General features: G+C 46.8%; 1 protein-coding gene across 3 annotated transcripts in view; it reads right to left on the reverse strand.

Annotated features, from left to right (window-relative positions):
* Nucleotides 1–2,700: 2,700 nt before the first annotated feature.
* The window catches only part of Su(w[a]) (suppressor of white-apricot), a 50,161-nt gene continuing 27,522 nt past the window's right edge, over nucleotides 2,701–25,339 (reverse strand). For all 3 annotated transcript variants that reach the window (XM_077684193.1, XM_077684195.1, XM_077684194.1), the window contains exons 7-13: nucleotides 24,667–24,847; nucleotides 18,357–18,539; nucleotides 14,338–14,730; nucleotides 12,041–12,244; nucleotides 9,888–10,095; nucleotides 6,504–6,809; nucleotides 2,701–2,864 (exon numbers count right to left, since the gene is read on the reverse strand). In XM_077684193.1, the coding sequence (XP_077540319.1) occupies nucleotides 2,777–2,864; nucleotides 6,504–6,809; nucleotides 9,888–10,095; nucleotides 12,041–12,244; nucleotides 14,338–14,730; nucleotides 18,357–18,539; nucleotides 24,667–24,847 (1,563 nt within the window). In that variant the 3' untranslated portion in view covers nucleotides 2,701–2,776. The remainder of the gene's footprint in view (nucleotides 2,865–6,503; nucleotides 6,810–9,887; nucleotides 10,096–12,040; nucleotides 12,245–14,337; nucleotides 14,731–18,356; nucleotides 18,540–24,666; nucleotides 24,848–25,339) is intronic.

Here is a 25,339-nt window from a genome sequence, read left to right on the forward strand (position 1 = left end):
TGTAGCGTCGAAACTTGACACTACAATATGTGTCCTGGTCACGTGACCTGCAAACCTAGCAGCTACTGTGACTGCTGAAACGTTTATTCACTTATTAAAAACCTTTTAACACAAGCATCTGTATAAGTTTAAATTGTATATGTATTTTTAAACATTATTTTGAAAATTTTTAAGACATGCCGCCCGCCGCCGCTGGGTTGCTGTCAGTGCGGCTCCATGCCCAGAATCAATGGCAGCATTCAGTAAACAGACCTAGTGAAGGAGCTTTGACGATTCTGTCTGACTCAAGGGCATTTGTTCTGCCAAAATATTTGATTTCAGTTTCCAAATATGCCAACGGCAGCTTACAAAAAAAGAATGACGATGACGCGCACGGGGAGAATAAAACTTTCGACCTCTACAACGTGAAGCGAATTCTACCTATCGTGCATCCAAACAGATGGGATGCACGATACGACTTCGATACGAAACAACTACGTGCAAAATAGACTGGTGAATTAAAAAAAAACTTGCCAAGGAATAAGAAAGCCTGCAATTCACACTTTCTTTAGCTCTGAACAAGTTTTTAAATATCGCTTTTCATTTCGCATACAGACAAAAGTATGTTGCCGCGCTACTGTATGTCATGGTTGCCAGCATTATTTTTGGGAGGACACATACGGCTCGTAGATCTAAAAATTTCGATTTAAAAACTTCTAGGGCATTATCAGCAAAACCGTTTCTCTTTGAGATGCTTTAAGGGGGGACACCCCTCTTAAAACTATTTCTTTTAATTTTTAAGTAAACTCTGTGAAACTTGTCAGTCTTGCTGCTTTTCCCCCACTGATTTCAAATATGGCATCATTTTTTTAGTTGGTCAATTAGGTCCCGAGATAATTAGAGGTAATTAACCATTTTTGGAGGAACAATAGACAGAACTGTGTTGGTCAGAAAACTGTAATCTTTACATTTTCCAACAGTATGAACCCTGGTGAGTGCAATAAGGTAATCAGTTTTTTATGCGTCGCTTGGAACTAATTTTACAGCTCATTAAACTTCAGTGTTTGAAGTTGGCACTCAAAATGGCTCCTTGCCAGTGTTGCCACCAAGGTTTAATGAGCTGTAAAATTAGTTCCAAACGATGTATCAAAAAACTAATTGTCTTATTGCACTCACCAGTGTTCATAGTGTTGGAAAATGTAAAGATTACAGTTTTCTGACCAACACAGTTTTGTCTATTGTTCCTCCAAAAATGGTTAATTACCTCTAATTATCTCTGGACCTAATTGACCAACTAAAAAATGATGCCATATTTGAAATCAGTGGGGGAAAAGCAGCAAGTCTCACAAGTTTCACAGAGTTTACTCAAAAATTAAAAAAGTTTTTTTAAGAGCAGTGTCTCCCCTTAAGTAATGCCCTTTCTTTTGGGATAGAGAATATATACTCGACAAAAATCAGTTGTATGCCCCTTTAACAACTGAATTTTATCAATTTCGCCTTGCAGTCAGTGTATTCTACTTGCTAAATACAGCGAAACCCCGTCAATACGTTTTTTACCGGAGCGCGAAAAAAAAAAAAAAAAGAGTAACAGCCGGGAAAACGTAAGAGTGAGGGTAAGAGTAGTGTAAGAGTAGTGTAACGTTTAGACACCAGATGGCGCCACCCTTCAGACTTCAGAAAGTTTAGTACCAAATTAAAACGATTTTCAGCAATCTATTCAGAAATTTTTTGAGGTCACCCCACTACATAAAATGCTGGCTTTCATACGAGCTAGAAGACATGCACTCCACTAAAGTATTGGCTGTCCCTTTAAGGGATGGGTCTTTGATCAAAAACTATTTTTACAGTTATGATGATAAAAATGGGGGGACGCATGTAGTTTTTCATTCTGACTGTAGATATAAAATTTGTTTGTGTAAAACGACTATATCAAATTTATTTGGATTTTTATGTTTGATTTTTTGGCAGCCTTTGAAAAAAACTGCTGGGGGGATGCAGCTGAACACGGTACCAGTGAACTGTCCACAAATCGAGGAGTGCAAAATGAGATGAACATTATCATTCTATTTGGTCTGTAGCAGAAGTTACAGCCGTTTGAAGTCTGGGCCTAGAAGGTGGGAACCAGAAAAACTGGTGTTGCCGTCCAGGCCCAAACTTCAAATGGCTATAACTTCTGCTACAGACCAAATAGAATGACAATGTTCATCTCATTTTGCACTCCTCGATTTGTAGACAGTTCACTGGTACCGTATGACAATGTTCATCTCATTTTGCACTCCTCGATTTGTAGACAGTTCACTGGTACCGTGTTCCAAATGTAGAATGATAATGTCAGTCTTATGGCACTCCTTGATTTGTGGACAGTTCACTGGTACCGTGTTCAGCTGCGTCCCCCAAGCAGTTTTTTTCAAAGGCTGTCAAAAAAACATAAAAATTCAAATAAATTTGAATATAGTTTCACACAGAAACAAATTTTATATCTACAGCTAGAATGAAAAACCACATGCATCCCCCAATTTTTATCGACATAACTAAAAACAAACAGCTTTGGTTTAAGACCAGTGTGCACCCCTAAGACCAATGCCTAGACACACGATATGCTTCACGGCTTACTAGCCGGCAAAGCCCTGCTAGTTTTCACTGCAGCACGATTGTCACAATGTGGCAAACAGCAAACAAACCATGCCTGGAAGGCAAGTGGGAGAAAAGCACTCGGTGGGCTTAGCAGGCATACAAACAAATGTATATTTACAACAGTGAAACTATGATACAAAAAAATTCCTAGTCTCCCCCAAGTCTACTTTCTCCTAACGGGGCTTCTTGTGCGCGACCTCCGACTCCGAGACCTTTTGACACGTGCCGGCGACGGACTTTTGCTGTGTGACCTGGAACCAGAAAGACAAGCGACCGAAAAATCAGCAAACCGCATAAAAGATAGACAGGCTTGCGGTATCTGTTATTGCACACACTCGTACAAGGCTGCAATTCTCAACTGAAGGCCTTGATGTTCAGAGAAGAAAGGACGGAAGAGATGCAACAAGGACACCTCACGGAATTTCTCTTATTTCAGCAGCAAGGTGTTTACAACCTCACGACGTTTGAGGCACGCTTTATACCATCCGAAAGCAACGTCTGCGTGTGAAGAACGAATTAGAAGCTCAGGCGGGTCGCTTAACCACCTTAACACTTGTGCCACTGCGGCCGCACGCCGAAGAAAAAATAACACCGGCGTGCGTCGTCTGCCCCGTTCCAACCCAATTCTCAACGGTGGTGTCAACAGAGTTGTTGCTAATCGCACTCTCATTGGAGTCTAGGCAGTACTTTGCGTTCGGCGGGCTAGAGCTTGGAATGCCCAACCCACATCATGCACTTAGCATGGACAAGTACCGCCATCCCGCAGAGCCCGACGTACCCAGTGACGGCGCACTCACATGGTTGCCTGCATGCGTGCCTCGCTATTGAATACAGGCTATTCCTGCATTATTTTGTTCTCTGGGTGCCTCTCGGAACAAGGTTTAGCTGTAGCTGTGTTTTTGATTAGAATGTTTAGTGCTGTATTTTACAATTGCAAAGGAGAGTTCGTTTTTTTTTCTCTTGTATTCCTGCATTATTTTGTTCTTTGGATTCCTTTCCTTTTTTGAAAATTTTTTTCTCTAGTGCCTAGTACCTCAATCCCCACCCCCACGTAACGCTCACTTGGGCCCTAAGAAAAAATAAATGCCGTATTTTCGCACGTATCACCCGCACCAAAAATGCGCAAATTTCAGGGATGAAGAAGAGGTGCAGATTATATGCGAGGAATTTCCTTTGGCGCACCTTCACCGCAATGCGCGTTGGGCCGTGACACCCCTACAGCAGTAACAGCGGCTCAGCCACCGTTGTCCCATTGACAGTGCTTATTTTGCACACACAGCTCAACAATATACCAGCCTGAAAAAATGTTCGCGGCCAGTCATCTAGTTACGTAGTCAGCTAGGTAAGTTCTTTTGCATAAACAAATGTGTAATGCCGCTCGAGTAGTAGCCTTGGTTTACCCTCTTATGTATAAAATATGCGGGCAATACGCGGGGATATATTGTTTTTCATTCATCATATTCGCCACCCTCAGCCACCTAATCTGGCACTGCTCTGCGTTTTCTCTGTGTCGGCCCATCCTACACCATCCTATGCCCCCCGATGCCTCTCAAGATGATCCTCCATTTGAAGACCCAAATTTTTTTACAGCCCTTGGGCTCTTTGGAGTAGAGTGGTCTCTCAAGATTAGTGTAGATTAGGGTCTACCCCGGTCACAAAAATAGCACTATAAGATATGATCTACCTCAGCCTGGCCTCCGCAGATTGAAGGGAACTCCTTTGCGGCCTTCATGAACACCTAATTCTTGATGATGATTATGATGATGATTGCTATTGATTTCCCCTTTGCAGCGGGGTGATGACACGTCATCTTACCAAAAAGGACTAATATACCTATGTTTTCCACTCTTGGTACAATACTAGCGATGCTTAGGGCAGGCACAAAAAACTTGTTACGCACAAAATACTTTTTTTTCCCTGTTGCAGGTGGTAACTGTCCTAGGCAATATTACCCCCTCTGCTTTTCATCCACCAGCATTCTAATCTTCTTTTTGTCCCCTCGACAGCCTTGGAAGTTAACTCCCTCTGTACTACCCTTAAATCCTAGGGCTTCTGGAAGCCGAATATTTCCCTCAAGTAGATTTGGATGAATATCCTCGCATTCTAACATGTGATGCATAGTTTCTGTTTCATTTCCGCAGACCACGCATACCCCATCATTTTGTGAATACTTCCCAACAAAGCTCTCAGTTTGCAAGCAACCTGCTCTAGCCTCAAAAAGCAACGCACTGCTCTGGGAATTATCGTAGAAATTTTTGAAACTGTGCTACTCCTCCCTTCCCTCCTATATTTTGGTCGCGCAGCCTTCCGTTCATTAATAAAGGACTACTACAACAACAACAACAACAATTCGTCGAGGGAAAGTGGGGGTGCGGGCTATATGCAGGGGCATATAGCCCGCATATAAATAAATAAATATACGCGCGAAAATACGGTAAATACGGGAAAAGTACGTGGGATGCTTGCAGCGTTCGAAGAATGTGAATGCGAAAGCCTAGTTCGACCATCATCTACTGATCTGCTGTTGAACTTCTGCTGAGCCTTCATGCTGCTCTCATCGGGCCACTGCTGCAGGCAGCTTTGTCCTTTGCCACTCCCTCCCGATGGCGGGTAGAGCGACCAGTATTTTGAGCTGCTCTAGCCTCTTCCACCGTGGCACACTTTCTCCGTCTTACCCGTCTGCGACCAAAGTCTAGTGCGTCATCATCCTCGGCAATGCGGTGACGTGAACAGTGTGTGTGTAGAACATCTGACGGTTTGTCGCCCTATCCCAGAACTCTCCTACCAAGTTGCTGTTACTCTTTCCCCAAATGCCCGTCGATTATCCATGCGATTCCGTGCGTGCCTCACAGCAATATTTTTGCACCTCACGCATTTCATGAAACATTGAGACTTAAAACTTTAGCCTTAAGGGGGGGACGTGGTTCTTTAGATGATTTTTATTTTTAGTGCCAGCTAGATGAAAATTGGCAGCCTTGATGAGTTTTTCTATGCTGATTTCCAATGTGTAATCTTTATTTGCTCAAGAAATACAATGCTTTAAAATTTATTTATTGAGACAATTCTTACGGGGGGTTTCGAGCAATTTCAAGTTTAAGCTTTTTTTAGCCCGGTTTTCGGCGTTTTGCAGCTCACGCTGCGTTTTCGAAGTCGATTTTGAGATTCTTCCCGATCAAATTCAGCGGTGAAACTTTTAGAGTGGAAACTTGAAGATATAAAGACTTCAAAAACGTGTTTTTCGCAAAATGCATTTTTTCGCGATTTTTGACCATTTTAAGACCTGCGACCCCCCTTAATAAATTCATAAATAATTATATAAGCACGAGTGGTATCGCAGTGATGCCAAATTCTCGAAAAGTACATCCCAGCATGTAGTGCAGCTAGGAAGATCATTTCTTTTGCACTGTGAAGCTGAATGTTTGAGCCATGCAATATGGGAAGCAGATTTTGCATTTTATGTTTCAGTAGTTGTTTAATTAGCATTATTTTTAATTGATTAGCAGGAGTAGTTCAAACCTAGAAGGTAGAATTGATGTAAACGTGTATGTGACCGCAAAACAAAAAAACTGCTGCCCACATTTCATTCCCCACAACTTCTGGTATCTATTCATGCCTTGCTGGTATGCTTTTGTTGAATAGTTTTTTTTCCTATTGCTCTCAAGAAAAACCCAGGAAAATTTTTAATTTGCTCGGAAACTAGTTACCTCACATCAAAACTAATGAAATATTTGAAATCAGCTAAAAAAAAAACTGAACAAGCCCATGAAGTTTCGTCAAAATTGGTTGGTAAACAAAACAAAAAAAGAGTTTCTAGGGCCAGTGTGCCCCCTTAATAAATTAATAAATAACCATATAGGCTTCCCTCGACGACGCCCACATCTCTCGCCCACCTCTTTAAGTGGCTGTGCCGCGGTGATGACCGGTGGTGCTTGCTGCGATGGTGCCTCTCTCGCGACCGTGACCGGGCCGGTTCCTCCCTGCCGTGATGGTGGTGCCGGTGACGGTGCCTGCTCGGGGGTGACCGGGACCGGTGTCGCGTTTTGGACGAGGACTTGTGCGACTTGGATGACCGCGGCGGAGACGACGCGCCAGCCGGTGCGGAAGCTTGCCGGTCGTTGCTACCACGCTCCCTCCCCGTGTCGATCGAGGGGGAGCCGGGAAGCGAGTCGGTGGGGGCCCGCTGCACGTCTGCAAGCCTGGACGGCCGAGAGGAAGAAAGAGCAGAGGAGGTCGCTCGGAGAGAACAGAAGGCAGAGTTGGTGTCCAATGTTTAAGGGGGGACATGACTCTTAAAACAATTTCTTTTTATTCTTAAGTAAGCTCTTTCGAACATGTCAGCCTTGCCGCTTTTCCCCCACTGATTTCAAATATGCCATTACTTTTTGAGTCAGTCCAGTCAATTAGTTACCAAGATAATTAGAGATAGTTACATTTTTGGAGGAGCAATTTACAAAACAGTGTTGGTCATAAAACTGTAATTTTTACACTTTCCAATACTATGAACCCTGGTGAGTGCAATAAGAGAATTGGTTTTTCTGATGCACCGCTTCGAACTAATTGTAAAAGCTCATTAAACGTTGCTGTTTGAAATTGGCATTCGAAAAGGTTCCTTGCCATTGGTACCACCAAAGATTAATGAGCTGAAAATTAGTTCTAAATGGTGCATCAAGAAACCGATTCTTTTATTGCATTCACCTGGGTTCATAGTATTGTAAAATGTAAAGATTGCAGTTTTATGCATAACACTGTTTTGTGTATTCTTCCTACAAAACTGACTAATTAATCTCTAATTATCCTCGTAACTAACTGACTGACTCTAAAAATAATGCCATATCTGAAATTAGTGGGAAAAAAGCAGCAAGACTGGCAAGTTTCACAGAGTTTACTTACCAATTAAAAGGAGCTGTTTTAAGAGCAGTGTCCCCCCTTAGGTTTAAGGGGCCATGAAAAGAAAGTAGAAGTTTGCTTCTTTACAAAGGCTGCCTTGTCCCGAAAAACAGTGATGCCAGTTTTATCGGAAATTCTAAATAGTGGCATTACAGAAACCGTGCAAAGTGGTGACGATTCCCCAGTCACTTTTCGGTGATCTCTCTACGACGTCAGCAAATCTTAGGTCCATTCGATACATCTGCACCTTGCCATTCGTTTCAGTGGTGGGGCTCACGGCACCTGAATGAAGTGCGCCATTCGATTCACCAGTGGTGCCAACAGGTGCAGGACGAGTTCATGGCTTTGCCTGCACTCCCTGCCGAGGAGGTGCGGAAGAAGAGGAAAAAATTGAAGCCGTTCAACTCAATGTGAAAGGTGTCGGAAGTGCAGAGCAGTGATTCATCATAATGGGCTGTAGCGCCATTATCCGCTCACTGCTACCATCCAATGCAATTCAAATTTCCCGCCTCCGCAGTGCTCGCACGCCCCCTGCCGGAAACTGTGGCAGCGGGAGTTCTGTTCTTTTTGTGCTTGCTTTTCCACCCGCACATGCCGCCGTTGCACTGCCACTTTTTTTTCGCTTATCGTAAAAACTAACCCAACGAGCGTTCCTAACTGAATGAACACGGGCGCTGCCGGTTTAGATATATTTTGCCTCAAATGTACCTGCAGTTTTCTTTGCGCAAAACAAAGGGGGAGATGTATGACAAGCGCCAGTGGTTCGTGAGTTTCGAACGCTTATGACTAAATAAACCGCTTGGCTTTCGAAGCCTCTGGGTTACGCCGCGATGACAGCCTCTACAACGGAACCCCGTGGGGCTCTTACTTGGGTCCAGCAAGCGAGCTACGACGACAAGGCCAGCCCTTTAAGTGCTCAGTGCCGGTCTGGTTCCGCCGCTTATGCGGGATGGCAGAACCGGCTTTGCACTGCCATGAACTGTGAAGAGGTACAGGGGGAATCGAATGGACCCCTTGTTTGCGCGATTGGTGGCCGCCAAGAAACACGATTGGGCCATCATAGTGGGGCCTCCAGTTTAGTTTGAATGCCTCACTTGAGTGCTAAGGTGCTGTCACTGCTGGCCTGTATTACTCCTGCCCTTTGAGGTCCCTGTAGCACAAAATTTGAAAGTCCAACACTTCTTCCGTTCCTTCAATTAAGAAAAACACCTTTCGTGGCTGGTGTACAGCTGACTGAGCTACCAAAGGAAGTTGTCTTTTGTCTTCTCGGCATCTTTACCATTAGGTCCCCTCAAGGCTGAGCCTAGTGACATGCCAAGGAATGTCATGTTAAAATGTGCGTCAAGCTGTCGGTACCGGCTGATGGCATTAGGACTAACGCAGGACTGTCATGTACTCACGTCACCCCTTCTTTCTGCTGCCAATAAATCTTTACGCAAGTGAGTTATATACTCGCCAATACGGGACACTTCACAAATGAGACTTCATAAATTTCCCGCGAATTTCATGAATTCCTAAAAGCCTATACTGTTGAATTCATAATGAAATGAAATGCATCCTGACACTATTCTGAATGGCTCAATGTGCCCCAAATGAATATTATGAGCAATAATACCATGAGCAAAAACCTTATTCGGTTTTCTGAACAATGTGCTCTGCGAAATTTGGCTAATTTTGTCTTACAGGCCACCGTTACAGGAATATAAATAGCATCAGCATGCATCACGGGTCTTAGGCTACAAACCCGTACCGCTTATTAAAAAAATTTTGGACTAAAATCCCCCTCCACAGCCCGCAAGATATGACCTAATTGGGACTCAAGAGACTGTGCAAATGCATCGTATAACTGGGGTGTCGTATAATCAGGGTATGGGTAAATGCTGCCCCAGTAGATGGTCTCATGGAACAGGTGGGCTAAGAACTTATTTAAATTACTATACTTAGTGCATTCCTGTGTAATTTGCTAGCAGCAGCAGTGGCCTGAGTCTCCGAAACCGCTGTCTGCCTTTGTAGAGTGCACTGCCAAACAGGTTGCCATTTTTTTCCAACTCAAATTTCCCTCGCGACACTGTTTACCCTGGCAAAATGTAAACAAACAGCAACGAAACTGAAAAAGGGGTTTCCAGTAAACATGCCAGATGGTGTCAGCTGTCTGAATAGTGCCGTTTTTAGTTTTTGCAGGTGTTTGAAAATCCTCGTTCACCCGTGTACGATGCCCTAAGGTGCAGTCGCGAAAGAGTTAACGAACCAAACTTGTATTTCCTCTTCATAACGAGCAAGTTCAATCACTCAATTCGGCATAAAAGTCTCAGGGCTACGTCAGGTACGTCAGCAATACGTCAGAAAAGCTCAAGAATTCCAGAAGGATGTCTCGGGGAAGAACTAACCTGCCAGCGGCTTCCCTCGGTGTGGAGGCACCGCTGGAGCCCTTGCTGGCGTCTTGCTGCGGTCCTTCTGACGGTTCCGAAGTCGGGGCAGTGGCGACCGGCGGCGCGTCCTTGATCATGCTGAGGAACTTGGCCAGTCGCTTCTTGCGCTCCAGCTGGAGCTGACGGCCGGGCGACAGCCGGTCCTTGGGCGTCGAAGAACCCCCCTCTGGGAAAATGGGAGGCCCGCATATTGTCAGATTGTCGCATTTTCTTTTTTTAATGTTCTAAGACGAAATTTCCCTTTTTTCTGCCAACGTGAATAGTGAGTTCTTTTGGAACAGTTCAAAAACGCTAGCAAGTTTGCAAAAATTTGTATTCCCATCACGAAAGGTGACTAATAAGTATAATCTACGCGTATAATTAATGCGCTGCAAGCACAGCATGAAGCAATAACATTATACTCAACCGGTACACACCTAACCCTATAGCACGACCACGCGCTGGCGACTAAGGTAGGATGATGCGGGTTCAAGACTAAACATGGAAACATTATTCTTGCTTTTGACTTTGAAAAACTGGAAGAAAACTGCAATGACAGCTGCTCACAACACGTACATGGCGGCGCCGCGCCAGCAGCAGAGCACATCCACGCGACATAAACTGAATAAGGATTGGCTGTAGCTCCGACTTGGCAAACCGGGCCTGAGCCTCATGCAAAGATAACCAGCCACATCGTTATCACCAGCAAACAATGGCGTTTGCCTATGCTTGACGAACCAGACCTGCTCCTCATGTAAAGATAACCAGCCACATCGTTATCACCAGCAAACAATGGCATTTTCCTATGCTTGGCGAACCAGGCCTGCGGCTCATGCAAAGATACCCAGCCACATCGTTATCACCAGCAAACAATGGCGTCCGCCTATGAGTTTGTTTTTGTTTTGGGTGGTGGTGTGGGCGACTGGCATGCGTTTTCGGTGAAACTAAGCGTCCTGAACGTATAGAAAGTTATAGATAGCTGGCGTTATGCTTACTTTATTGTAAAACAAATGTTCAAACCCAGCCCCAAACAGCGAAAATATTGTTGAAGAGAAAGCAAGCAAGACAAATGGTTCGTTGTGGCGAGGACTTTGTTGTGTTGAATTCTATAGCTAGCTGATGGGGAATTGGAACGTTTCGTTGAAGCGGACTTCGTTGTAGTGGGATTAGACTGCAAGGAAGTCAGAACAAAAATCAGTTTGGAGGCGTCCTTTTTTTTTTTTTACTTTCAGCATTAAAGCACATTTGTACTTGCAAGTTCTTGCACTACCACACAAACCATTAGGGGATATTCCTTTACTGCACTGCGTTTGTAGGGACATTTTCTGCACAACGCAATTGTTCGTTTTTTTTTTTTCACAAACCACAAAGGTAGAAACTACACAATGCTACTGCTTTTTTTTTTACGTACCAAAAAATATCCAACTGTTTTGCTAAATTTATTGATAGGAACAGAGCCCAGAAAATCAGCAGACAGCTTCCACAGACAACACACTTAAAAAAATTATAGCCGTTCCACTCAATGCGAAAGCTGTCAGAAGTGCAGATCAGTGATTCGCCATAATGGGCACCAGCGCCGTTATCTGCTCACTGCTACCACCCAATGCAATTCAAACTTCCCGCCTTCGCAGTGCTCACGCACCCCCTGCCTGAAACTGTGCCACCGGGAGTTCTGTTCTTTTTGTGCTTGCTTTTCCTCCCGCACATGCAGGCGTTCGCTCACTATCGTAAAAACCAACCCAACAAACATTCCTAACTAAATGAACACGGGCGCTGCTGGTTTAGATATATTTTGCCTCAAATGTACCTGCAGTTTTCTTTGCGCTAAACAACGGGGACATGTATGACAAGCGCCAGCATTTGACGAGTTTCGAACGGTTATGACTATTTAAACCGCTTGGTTTTCGAGGCCTCTGCGGGATTCCCTACAATGGAAATGCCAGGCTCTACTTAAGTCTGTTATCTCGCTGCGCTGCCCGATTCCGGCAGTCGTTTGACATCGACCGTTACAGCGAGCTACAACGACAAGGCGAGCCCCTAAAGCGTTCTGCACAAAAAAAAAAAAAAAAAAAAAAGGAAGTCTGGAAGAGGTCTTTCCGACACTTCCAAGGACGGCCTCTTGGCATGCTCACCAGGCTTCTTGTCCTTGTTGCTGCTGCTGTCCTTGCTGCTGCTGCTGTTGTCCTCAGCCTTTGTGTCCTCTTGTTGCGTCGAAGCGGCGGGCACGCCACCTCCTTCAGCCTGTTCTTCCGAGTCCGACTCATCAGCTCCGAGTGCAACTCGTTTCTTTTCTTTCCCTTCCGCGTCTTTCAGCTTCAACGAGAAGCTGACAGGACCTGCAAAGCAATGCGTGCTCAGAAACGAGAAAGCACTGCAACAACAACCGACACAGCCGACCAGCACCAGCTAATGAGTGCCAGAGCCTTTATCTCCCTCGTGAGGTTTTACATCTCTCGTAAAGCTTTTCTTCTTGGGTATGCCTAGAGCCTCTCTCTAGCTTCCATTGAGCATGGTGGTGATGGAGACAAAGCAAGAAACCTTTTTTTTTCTCTACCAGCCCCCCACACTTGCTAAAAGCAATTACGAAGCAAGTACGTTTTTTTCTTTGTTAAGGATCAATGCAATTCAAAGCCGAATCGAATATCATACTGCTTGCTTCAATATTCACGAGTGTGGAACGTTTCACAACTCCACTAGTGATGTGCAAGAGCTGAAGAACTCTTTCGCGACCGAGCCATAGGCCATAATTCACGGGTGAACGATGATTTTCAAACCTCCCGCGAAAGCTAAAAACGGCACTTTGCGATCAACTAACGCCATCTGGCATATTTACTGACAACTCATTTTGCCACTTGATTACTGCTTGTTTCCATTTCACAAACGTAGATGGCGTTGGGAGAGAAATTTGAACCCAAGGTAGCGGCAAGTTGGGCGAAAATGGCGTCCCGTTTCACTGCGCACTGCGCAAAGGTGGACAGCTCTTTCAGGGACTTGGCCGCCGCTGCTGCTGATTTTTTTTACCCCAGCAGCAGTGATAACTCCAGCAATGATGCGGATTCGTCAGATTTTAGCTCGGATGGAGACGCTCCCATTCAACGGCCTCAGACTTCAACAGGTGCTGACAGGTAAGGTTGGTTTTTGACTTCGGGCTGTATTTATAAATACAAACTGCTTTTTATCTGACAACTGCGGTTTTACTTTTACGCGTGGTGTCTCGACAACGTGCGGCGAAGATATTTTGCCAAATGCACCGTCGCGCCGTATCGGGTTATCACCTTCAAGATAGCCTGGCGCTCAGGTCAGATTAGCGCTGTGAAGCGCCGCGCGCCACTTCTCCAGAGCGCTAGATTTTTTTTCTTCCTTTTTGAAACCATTGAAGAGATAACAATTTTGTGTCAGAACGCAAACAGGTATACTTGGATGCATATTTTAGAGAGACTGACTTATTCTCGAATAGCTTCGCAGAGTGGCACAGCTGTCAGGGCCACTAGGTTGGTGGGCCCGCAAAAATCCAAAACTTGGTTAACAGATGGTTAATACCCCTGTCACACGGGCACTTTCAATTGCGATTGAGTCGATCCGGATTGAAGCGAAGCGCAATTGACTCTTCGAGTGCGCTTGACGCACCGCCAGTGCTACACGGCCAGTGCTACAGTGCTACATGGCAGTGCTACACAGTGCCATCCCGATCGAGAAGTTGCACTGGTTGCACGCGCACACGTCAGATGGCGCTAAAAATGTACTTCGCGGCCGGCGTCTCGTAACTTCGCCTATATGTACTGTGCATATACTTTTTCGGGCGTTTTTTTTTTCATTTGACCAATAAACTGTGAATAATTGTACCTTCCACTAAACTGAAGTTATGTATTTGAAAGAGCAATCTACAAGCTACAATTTCATGCATAGCAATGCTAAATGTTTCGAGTAGCTCAAGAGAAAAAAAAATGTTTTGTGGAAGCACTCAAAATCAGCCATTTTTCGACGGTCACGAAAGATTTAACCTAACAGAAAGAAGTTAAAACTACGAGACAAACAATGGAAACAAAAATTGTTGCTGTTTGCCTTCCTTCACATCACGCATATTACTTTTCTCTTGCGTTCAGCCATTTTACACCCCTTCCCCTAAAATCCTCACTTCCATTGTCTAAACATCTTTACTTAAAAACCAAAACTGGAGATTGCCATTTTCTACTACTCCTGCAGCATCTCTAAATATGATTGAATTAGTGTCTGTTAGTTAAGCTTTGACAGATAAGCAGCCAGACATTGGCAAGATGGATTACAAACAGGCACACGCGCAAAAAAAGAAGGAAGAAAAGGAAAGAAACAGAACACCTAGACTGGCCTTGCACTACTGAGGCCTCTGACAAACACTAGCAGGCTGGTCGCATTACACAGTATCGTGACCTACCACAATTTCAAAACTGACCTTTGTTGTACGACCTCTCGCCGTGCGTCGCGGCCTCCAAAAGGGACGACGCATCGTTGCTGTCGATGTTCGAGAAGGGAGAGTCCGATCCGGAGCCCAGGCCGTCCCCCACGATGCTCAGACCGTTCTTCAACTTGGGGCCTACCACCCCGTCGCCTTTGTGCTCATCGTCGTCACTCTCGTCGCCGCGGTCAGCCTCCTTGTCCGGCAGATCTTCGGTGGCCGATGGCTGGCCGTCCTCAGCTGTTACAGGCTTAGCCGGCTCCTCTGGCTCCGTTGCCTTTGCGGCAGCTGCCGCCTCCCGCGCCTTCTCGTCCAGATACGCCTGCTTCTTGTGGAGGTAGTAGCGGTGATACTCGTGCTCCGGCAGCAGAAACTCGAACCGCTTGTCACCTGAACAACAGCAATGAAACTCTTATTAGGAGGGGCTCGATATTCCGTTCGCTTGCGGGTACAAGCCTGGCAGTCCCTGTGCACACCCAGCTTGGAACACAATGTCTATTCTTCTGAACAACTGCCAAAAGAAACCTTCCACTCGGCCTCAGAAAACTAGGAGTAGAGTCGCGGGTTTGGAAGAGACAGCCTGGGTTTGAGCCTCAGCAGAAATTTTATTAAAGCGCAGAGAGCTTTAGGGGCTCGCCTTGTCGTCTTAGCTCGCTCGCTGAACCCAAGTAGAGCCCCACGGCGTTCCATCCTAGCGGCTGTCGTCGTGGCGTAACCCAGAGCCTTCGAAAGCCAAGCGGTTTATATACAGTTAAACCTCGTTATAACGAAATTGAAGGGGCGCCGCGATTTGCTCGTTATAGCCAATATTTCGTTATAGCCGTAACCGACATTTACTGCAAATATTACGCATTGTAGTTACCTAAAACAAAAAGCGGGCGAAATAGCATCTTGCTGCACGGCGATAGTAAAATAAACACATTCCGGAGGTAAAAAGGAAAAGTCACGAACATACTTTATTGCAGTTCAAAACTCGTATTTCAAACAGACTTGGCTACGACGAAGTCCGTAATTAGATATTGATGCACCTTTCTGATGCGAGCGATGGCCCCCTCAGCTGCGGCCGCTACGTTCACGCCATCTTCGCCGCCCTCGTGCGCGTCGAAGTAGCGACGCAGCACGTCCACCGCATCTAGTGCCTCCGACGCCGTCCTTAGCGCTTCTTTTCAAGCCATGTGCAACAGCGCTGATGATGGACTCTCGGCTGCTCACGATGGTGGACAGCGTACTCGTCCACACGTCAAAGTCTCTTGCCACCTTACCACGGAGTGCACCTTACCTTCCTTCGCGCCCGATGCGACGGCCTTATCATAACCGTCTTCTGTTCAAGCACCTTTCTGATGCGAGCGATGGCCCCCTCAGCTGCGGCCGCTACGTTCACGCCATCTTCGCCGCCCTCGTGCGCGTCGAAGTAGCGACGCAGCACGTCCACCGCATCTAGTGCCTCCGACGCCGTCCTTAGCGCTTCTTTTCAAGCCATGTGCAACAGCGCTGATGATGGACTCTCGGTTGCTCACGATGGTGGACAGCGTACTCGTCCACACGTCAAAGTCTCTTGCCACCTTACCACGGAGTGCACCTTACCTTCCTTCGCGCCCGATGCGACGGCCTTATCATAACCGTCTTCTGTTCAAGCGTGATAGTCTTTCGCTTTCGCGTCCCGCCTGTCGCACTCGCGTTGTCGGAATCACGCCGGCAGTACGATAAAAGATAAGGCTGAAGACTGCCAAAACCCACGCACACACAACTACGCAGCGACGTCGGCGATACGAACAGGGGAGGAGGGAAGGGGGAGGAAGGCGACGCAACACGCAACCGCGCGCGCCGTGTGCATTGGGGATTCTTCTCGGGCTCACCGCGGATAGTCCGCGGATTCCCCGAAGCCATAGGGATACGTGGTAAAATCGAACGTCGGACTGCTTCTCGGGGAGCCCGCGGTGAGTGCGACATCGAAGGGCCCCATTGTCTGCATGCCGTGCGCAGCGAGAGGAGGGTGGGGGCTTCGCGGGCGCAGCGTCCGAATGACGCGCCAGCCAGCTTCGCGCACGTGGCGGGAGTTTTGAACTGCTAATACAGTTGCCGCGTCACGCACTGTCTCAAATCCGCGTTGCGCACGGTTGTAAAATTAGCTCAAAATTTGATTTCTCAACGAAATTTGTTCGTTATATCCCGCAACGGGGAAATTTTACCTCGTTAAAACGAGGTTTTAAATACATTGGTATCTATGGGGATTTTCAAGGGGAATTACGATTTGCTCGTTATATCCATTATTTCGTTATAGCCCGTCTCGTTATAACGAGGTTTAACTGTAGTCATAAGCGTTCGAAACTCGTGAACCGCTGGCGCTTGTCATACATCTCCCCGTTGTTTAGCGCAAGAAACTATAGGTACATTTGAGGCAAGATATACGTAATTAACCGGCAGCGCCTGCGTTCATTTAGCTAGGAACGCTCGTTGGGTTAGTTTGTATGATAGTAAGCGAAAAAAAGTGGCAGCAAAACACTGGCACGTGCGGGAGGAAAAGCAAGCACAAAAAAAAAAAAAAAAACAGAACTCCCGCTAGCACAGTTTCAGGCAGGGGGCACTGGAGCACTGTGAAGGCGGGAAATTTGAATTGCATTGGGTGGTAGCAGTGAGCAGATAACGGCGCTACAGCCCACTATGGCGAATCACCGCTCTGCACTTCCAACAGCTCTCACCTTGAGTGGAACAGCTTTAATTTTTTTCTTTTTTCGAGGACCCGGGACTTTTTTTTAATGCAAAGCGTTCTTGGTCTCATTGATGATGGTGTGGTAACCAAAATTCACTGCAGAAAAGTCAACCTTACACAATGGGAAGGCACATGATGATGATGATGATGATGAAAAAAACATTTCCAGTGGTGGGAACAGAACCTGAGGTTCCTTGTGTTATGAAGACGATGTCTATCCAACTGCACCATCATCGCACTCAAGTCTCTCAGCATTTCCTTTTGGTTCATTGCACAGACGTTGGCTCAGGCCTTTGGCTGAATCGAAGTGGGCCATGGCTTTGGATTTTGGGGGCGTGAATTTTGGACTTTGATTTGACTCTGTTTGCACGGGAGAAAGCTTCATGTCTTGTACCCCTGTCACACGAGCACTTTCAATCCGGATTGAAGCGAAGTGCAATTGACTTTTTGAGCGTGCTCGACGCACCGCCGCTGCTACACGGCACGTTTCAATCCCGACCAAAAAGTTCCACTGGTTGAACTCGCGTACGATAGCGCTAAAAATGTACTTCACAGCCGGCGTCTGGTAACTTTGCGCAGTCGTAGGTATACGTAATATGTAAATGTTACCGCACGCTTATTTAGGTCAATTTATTTGACACAATTTGTGGTGTTAGTTGAAGTTGTCACCTTCTGTGCCATTACTCAGCGGGGACGATAGTATCGCCGCTTTTGTTCGATCGCGCTTGGGGAACAGGGTTGAGTTCGAGCGGGATCACGCTCGATCGCAACTGAAACTGCCATGTAGCAGCGCCCTACTGCGCCGCTTACTGAAAAGCGAGAGGAGGAGAGCAGCTTTCCTTCCGAACCCCACTCCCGGTGATGCCGCTTTGGACTCATTCTTGGGCCGTTTGGGTTTTACTGCCTCCATTTACTTACTTAGCACCTTTCAAAGTACTGCTGCAGAAGAACAGAGCATTTAACGGCCCAAAAATTTTGTTGCAGCTGGCCTTAAAGCCTGGGGTAGCAGTTGCATCTTACACAATGTAAGGCAAGGCTGCTTCCCATTCCCATGTGCACGGTGTTCTTTGTTCCTTTTAGGTCATAGCCGTTTCTTAGCTCTTTCACCTATATCAGGCTCGTTTCCTCCCTGCACTGCCGTGAGATTACGTTGAAGTGTTCTATATGTTGTCAACTCCAATAAAATTTCCCCAGTTCATCAGTGCTTGCAGTTGTCTTCTACTTCGTCAAAGTTTCCAACACTTTTTTTTGTTTTCAAGCGACAATGTGTATCCAACCAGCCGTACGTCAAGCGTTAGTACCACACCTTTGCTCTTGACGATGGTCTCGAAGTCTTCGCCGTTCTTGGCGACGTACACGGCCATCTTGTCGATGATGGGCTGCACGTCGGGGGGCGGCGGTATCGCGTAGCCCGTCAGTACGGCTTGGGACGGCAGCAAGATCGGCTCGAGGCCAGGGGGCGGCGGGGGCTGCGAATAGTCCTCGTATCCTGTGAGAGCAAAAAGGCACGTGATCTAAGTACCCAAACACACTGAGCTATCCACTACAAAAAAAATTCCTTTACTTTTGTTTCTATTGTTTTACGGAAACAACTTTTAGCGCACACAGACAAGTTCAGGTTGTCACAAGAAGTAGGATGGATTGTACGGGACTCTGAGAGTAGCGCGAGTTTGTTTTTACTTTGCCCCATCACCACACTGGCTTTCTCAAGAGCGTGGCTTCCTCAATTTACTAGGCGGGGATACTGGTTCTAAATTATTCGCACCCGCTCCAAAATCTGTTGTCCCAGTCAAAATCTACAGCAAAAAGAAGACGAAAATACTGAGCTGTGTCTAAGCCATTTTGAATAACCCAGAATTGCAAATCGAGGAGCTGATCTGGAGGCGAGTCTGCTTAGTGCTGGAAAACTGGCATGCTGTAATCAATAAGTCTTCACAAACAGCCAGAAACCAACCAAATGATCGCCAACAACTCGTTTTTGGCTTCTAAAAAGTATGATGGCTGGCAAAACAATCGAAGAAAAAGCACTGTTTTCAAAGGTGGCATGAAACACGGCCTCGAAGGCAACGCTGCATTTGTGAAAATCTGTTTGCAGTGTGTGTTCTGTGACACAGTTCAAGGAACTGTAGCGGCAATCTGCTTTCTGGCAATCCTGGTAACACACAAGTGATTAGGAAAGATAACACCTAACTGCTAAGTCGATAAATTTCCGCACGCATGCTACTTCAGCAATTTAAGTCGGTAGTTTGCTTGCAGACGACGGTACACCGCAATAAATGTCGCCACATTTGTTCCCAGGCTTCGGTGCCGGTAGAAAGCACTTTCGAATTCAACAGCATGGAGATGCTTTTTTTGGCCAAAAGTCCCAGTATGCAGAGCTCAGTGTTGTTTCTTTGTTGTTGTTTTTTTCTTCAGAAATCATTCAAGCATAAACCTAATTTAAGGTGAACTACAGCAAATTTAAATTTTGTGCTTAACGTGCCGAAACTACATAGGCTATGAGGTGCACCATAGTGGACGGCTCCCGATCAATTTTGACCACCTGGGGATCTTTAAAGTGCGCTGAAATCTCGCACACAGGCGTTTCTGCCTTTCGCCTCCATCAGCAAAGCAGTTACTGCAGCCAGGAATCGAGCCCGCATCCTTGGGTTCAGCAGCACGACGACTTGGCCACTGAGCCACCATGGCGGGTTGACCTTCAGCAACAATCTTGATTCGCCTCATTTAACTAGATCACAAGACAAACTCACTCAACGTCTTACACAGCCTGTTGCTTCTTCATTAACCCTTTGAAAGTCACGGCCGTACATGTACGGCATTGCTTGTATCTTTAAAAAGCGCACCTTTTTCGCCAACTTCTCTTGTCTGGCATGTGCTGCCACACTTTGGAAATACGTCAAATTTTTTCTTCCGCCGATGGCTCTTCTTTTTATTTTTTTATGATTTACTTCAGCGGTGCGCGGGCTATCGCTTGCGCATCTGCTAACGAGGGGGCGCGCCAGGTATCGTCCACCGGGTGCCTCTCGCTTCTTGCGCTTTCCACAGAACAAGGTTGCCTGCGAAACTGATGAGGCTCTTTTCTCCTTTTTATGTATTTTCTGAGCGGTGCGCCTTCTATGGCTCCCGCATCTGGCCGCACACGCCCGTGCGCGTCCGTGCGCGCACAGTGGCTGGTTTCGGTATCATCCTCTAGGCCAGGGGTTCTCAAGCATGTTGGTCCCAGGGAACCCTGCTAAGTTCCGTTAAGTGCCAAGGAACCCCCCCCCCCCTCCCGCCATTTTTCATTCCGTTCATGCTACATTAACGTGCAATACATTCAAAAGCAATCAAGGGTATCGTTTTTTTTCCGTCGACATTATGCGAATGCGTACGCTACCGGCACCAGTCACCAAACAGGAGAAATGTGCATGGGGGTAATATAAGGCCGAGATTAAAGTGCAATAGTTTAACCACGTGGCCCGTTTTCGGAGTCTGGCTGGCTACAAGCTGCTGGCGAGATTTATTGCGCAGCTCGCACGTTTCTGTTATGTTATGCGCCGAGATGTGCTTACTGACACTCAGGCGTGAGTAATGGAGGTTTCTTAAATCGATCGCGCCTCAAGTTCACCATATAAGACTTGGCGACTGCGGAACCAGGGAAAATTTATCAGTGGCTCGCGGAACCCTGAGGAGGGGCCTGCGGAACCCCAAGGTTCCGCGGAACCTACTTTGAGAAATCATGCTCTAGGCGCTTCCCGCTTTTTGCGCCCGCGAAACTGATGTCTATCTGATTTTGATTCAATCAAAAGTTGCCGGCTTGTTACTCTCTCGTTTTTATTTAGAGTTTTTCTTGTGTTACTCATGAATAAACCACATAAATGTAAAAACACAAACGATTATTTTGTCACTTTATGGTCATCCTAAACAAATTACGATAATTTTTTCTCGAAATAGATTCATCCGAAGAATTTAAATCAGCAATAAAAAAAAATCGACCCTGGGGGGCTGCATTTGACGAGCAGGTGCGGCTGATGTGGCTTAAAAAAGAAAGAAAGAAAAAAAAAAACTTGTCAAGGTGCTTTTGGGGGGCGCCTCTTATATCCTCAGCATGGGGCTAACACTGCCCTTATGCTTCTGCACTGCTCAAGCTGCTACCGTCAACATTCTCTAGATAACAAAGTCTAGCCGCGAACTGACAATCCACAGTCCTCGATTTGATGATCAAACGGTGCACAAGGCTTATCTGTAATGTTACTTTTTTCTAGCTTTGTGCTCTTAGACACCGAGATAAAGCTTTCTTGACATGAAGGCATTGACATCGCTGCACAGGCGCCGGTTTCTGGCCGACCACAGTGTTTTTCTTTGCCAATTTTGGTTGAACTCTTTGGCATGACATACCGTTTGCTCAACCCATACTTTTGATTCTTGTGCATACTTGCGTTCAGGGCCATTCGCAAAGCAATAGTGTTCTTCTTATATTATGGTGAGTAAATGTGAAGCCGTGCTTGTGACTCATCTTCATCATCATCACCAACAACAGCCTATGTAGGATTGATTGTAGGGTTTAACGCGCCGACGCAACGCAGGTGATGAGGCGTGCCGTAGTGGAGGGCTCCAGATTAATTTCGACCACCTGGGGATCTTTAACGTGCGCCGAAATCTCGTACACACGGGCATTTTCGCTTTCCGCCTCCATCAGAAAAGTGGCTGCCGCGGCTGGGAATCAAACCCGCGACCTCGTGCTCAGCAGCGCAACGCCTTAGCCACGGAGCCACCGCGGCGGGTAACTGCCTATGAAGGTCCCCTGCAGGACGAAGGCCTCTCCCAGTGACCTTTACTGGCTACTGCCCTGCGCTGCCCGAGTCCATTCCTTGTTTCCAAATTTTTTTACTTCGTCTCTCCATCGAGTTATTCCCCTTCCCCTTCTTGTAGACCTGCCTCTCAGTATCCACTCTATTACTCTGGCGGTCCATCCGTTGTCATTTTGCTTCACTGCATGGCCAGCCAAAGTCCATGTCTTTTCCTCTTAATTTGGACTACAAATATTTTCTACTCAAGCTTGTTCCCTGATCCAGGGAAAGAACTCCCACCGTTTTACTCGCGGCTTTACACTTTCAAAAAGAAAAGCACCACTGCATTACGCCAGGACGGTGCAGGCAATTAGGTCTGACAGGAGGTGAGCTGCTTGCTGTGGGAACAGCTGCTGCAAGCATTGTTGCGCGACCAGGTCCAAGCCAGCACTCTGGGTCAACAAAAGCTTCTGGGCTGTTACATGCACGAACTACGGTGGTCTGCGGTGAGGTGCGGCGCGCAATATTCAGTTTTCCCCTCTTACAATACAGATGGCACTTGCCTTGTCACAATATATATACAATAGAGCCCCAATAACATGACTTCCAAGGAACATCGCAAAAGCATTGCATGACCGGGGTGTCGTATGATTGGGGTAAGGGTAAGTGCTGGTCTAGTAGACAGTCTCACACAACAAGTCAGCTAAGAGCTTATTTAAACTACTTCTGAACCACTATCTAAAATCCCTAGTTTGCAAAAACAAATAATAATAATAAAATGCCTATTTTGTGCCCCGTCCCCTCCACTGAGCCTGCGCTAGCTTGCTTGCTAGCCACGTGCCACGCAACCCCCACGCCGTCCCACACTAGACCGCCAGCCTTGCACCTCGCATGCGCACCCGACGCATATGCGAGATGAGCCAGGAAGGCCAACACGGCCGGCAAAATTGAGAGGGGAAAAGCCGAGAGTGTGAAGCTGCCAAGGCCAAGTGAAACGAACGATAGTACGAGGAGGCGATAGAAAATGGGTGGGAAAGTAAGGAACGAAGAAATAACGCAGCTTTCAAAGACACTGATAAGCAGAGATCAGGTGGCAAGAGTGATAAAGGCCGGAGAGAAAAAAAATATGGGGCGATGCGGGGGTCCAAACAACAAAGAGGGGAAAGAGAGCTTCGTGAAAGGAAGACACTTGATTTGAGCAAGTGAGAAAAGACGGTGTTTGGTCATCGCTGTGGGGTTGCATACATTTTCACGATCGTCAACTCGATGGGAGCTTCAAGTTCGCGGACTTTGACTTCTCGCGGTTGATGCGTTGGCGTTCTGCGGCTGCGCAGGGCCGTTGAAGGTCAACTCTCGCCACCTGCCAGTACCCGCCTTGTTGCTAGTGTCTGTTCAGCAAGTAGTCGGACCTGCCTTTGCACATCAAGCAGCGTCAAACGGGGGTTAAGAATAAAGAAATGTCGGGACGAGGCAGCGAAGCGGCGTAAAAGATGGGAAAAATGACGGTTTATCCCCGCCAGGGCCCGTCGTATGAAGCGGACCGCATGCACCCGAGCATCGTATAGTCAGGGTTTTAATGCAATGTTTCTATGGGGAGCTTGCCGGGACCGCGGTGATCCATCGTAAGAAGCGGGTAATCGCAAAACCGGGGGACGTAGCATCAGGGTTCCACTGTAGATAGAATGCATGCATTGTCAGTACTGGGAGAAATACACTACCACACTGTGAGGGCATGCCTGCAATGGTTTAAAATTCGGGCCAGTTGGGTTGGAGCAACAACACAGACAACGACAAGAAACAGAACTCATCTCCGTGTTTTAAAGTGAAGCTTTTTACCTATACCACCCAAGGGTTCTTTCGCGACTGTTGGCGTCAATGGAAAACTCCCGCGAACAATTAAAAGAAGTTACTGTAACCGCCTGGAATCGAACCTGGAATGAATAGAGGAACAGAGTGATAGCCCGTTGTATTACCGATCGAGCTACAAGCCCACGCGGAGACGGGGGACACAGTGCACTCACCGAGCACATCTGCGGGTTTACCCCTTGCATTCTCGCTGAATGCCACGTGATAGCGTCATGTGACCTCTCACGCCACTGTGCACTCCGCCTATGGCGCGTGTAGTGGCCGTGTGTGCACCTTGTGCATGCGCTAGAAGTTAGCAATAATTAACGGATGCTCACACCAACGCATGGCATCTTCCTTCTCCTCCACCTCTGCCGCCGATCTTGTCACCTCCGTCGCTGGCGGCAGAAACGGAGGAGAAGTGAGACCATCTAAGACCAGGTTCGAGCTACCTTTAATTTTGTATCTAATAAAAAATTCCACTCATGTGCTTCACCAATACAACTCAACCCACCACCGTTCATGAATCATGTAGTGATTAAACCTCAGCAAAGAATATTCCTTTGAAGTAATAAATGGTGTGGTTAAACACATTTCACTTGTCTCTGGTTTCACTCTCTGTAGAGCCATGCGTGTGAACTCAAGTGACGTCGCATGGGAAATCGTTGTGGGTGTCATCTACAGCTTCGCTTTTGAATCACCTTCACAGGGTGGATTGGCGTGCATTTTTTTGCGCTGCTATCATGATCACAGCGAATTCAAGCAGGCTCCGGCATAATAAATGCCATTTTAGTTTCGCGACTTGTTTGTTTAGTTTTTAGCACGACTTACATTTCACACTTCTTTGTTTTTGTCACACCTTTCAACATTGGCAGGGTCCAGGGCCGACGTAGATTTCAGTGAACGCTCACTGCCTGAACGGCGCACACGATAAGGGTCATCCACGATGCAAAGCCAGCTCCCACACCCACGACGCGCGCACTAAGCACCCCGTGCGCTCACCTGCCCCGTCGCCGTAACCGTAGGCCGCGCCGTGATTGGCCGCTTCCTCCGCCTCCTGTGGGGGACACGGGGAGGCACCCCCCGAGGGGCTGTCCAGCTGAGGCTTGAGGTTCTTGATGAGCTGCAGGTAGGCATTGTCCTCGCCTTCTTTGGTCAGAAACACCTTGGACACGACCGTTGGCTGCAGGGGAGGAGTAGGAGGGGGAGAGACAGGGAGGAGAGAGAGAGAGGAGGAGGAAGAGAGGAGCCCTCATTAGCATACCACCTTCGCCACTGCCACCCAATCAAACTACGGAAGGCATGAAGCATGTCACAGCTAGCCTCACAGAAGGTTAATCTGAACTGCTGAACTGCCTGTGCCAAACAATTTCCTACAGTACCAAGTGCAATCACAGAAGAAAAAAAAGCAGTGCAAGAAACTACAAGGGGTCAAACAGCCTTTATCCCTGGACCTTGTACATTTCCTGCATCTCCTTCAACTTCAATCAATATACACTGCCTGTCATGCAGGCTAAGCTACGATGGTGAGAGTTAAATCTGCACTTTGAGAGTTAAATCTGCATTTACACCATCTTTTCTTTTTCACTAAGTTGCACATGATGCCAGGAACACAAAACGGGTAACGGGTATACATACATACGACACAGAGAAAACGAGAGAATCGTACAATGCA

The sequence above is a fragment of the Haemaphysalis longicornis genome, unplaced genomic scaffold (genome assembly GCF_048455015.1).
Source record: "Haemaphysalis longicornis isolate Haplotype H1 unplaced genomic scaffold, Haemaphysalis longicornis Haplotype H1 scaffold_9, whole genome shotgun sequence".
NCBI classification, from domain to species: Eukaryota; Metazoa; Arthropoda; class Arachnida; order Ixodida; family Ixodidae; genus Haemaphysalis; species Haemaphysalis longicornis.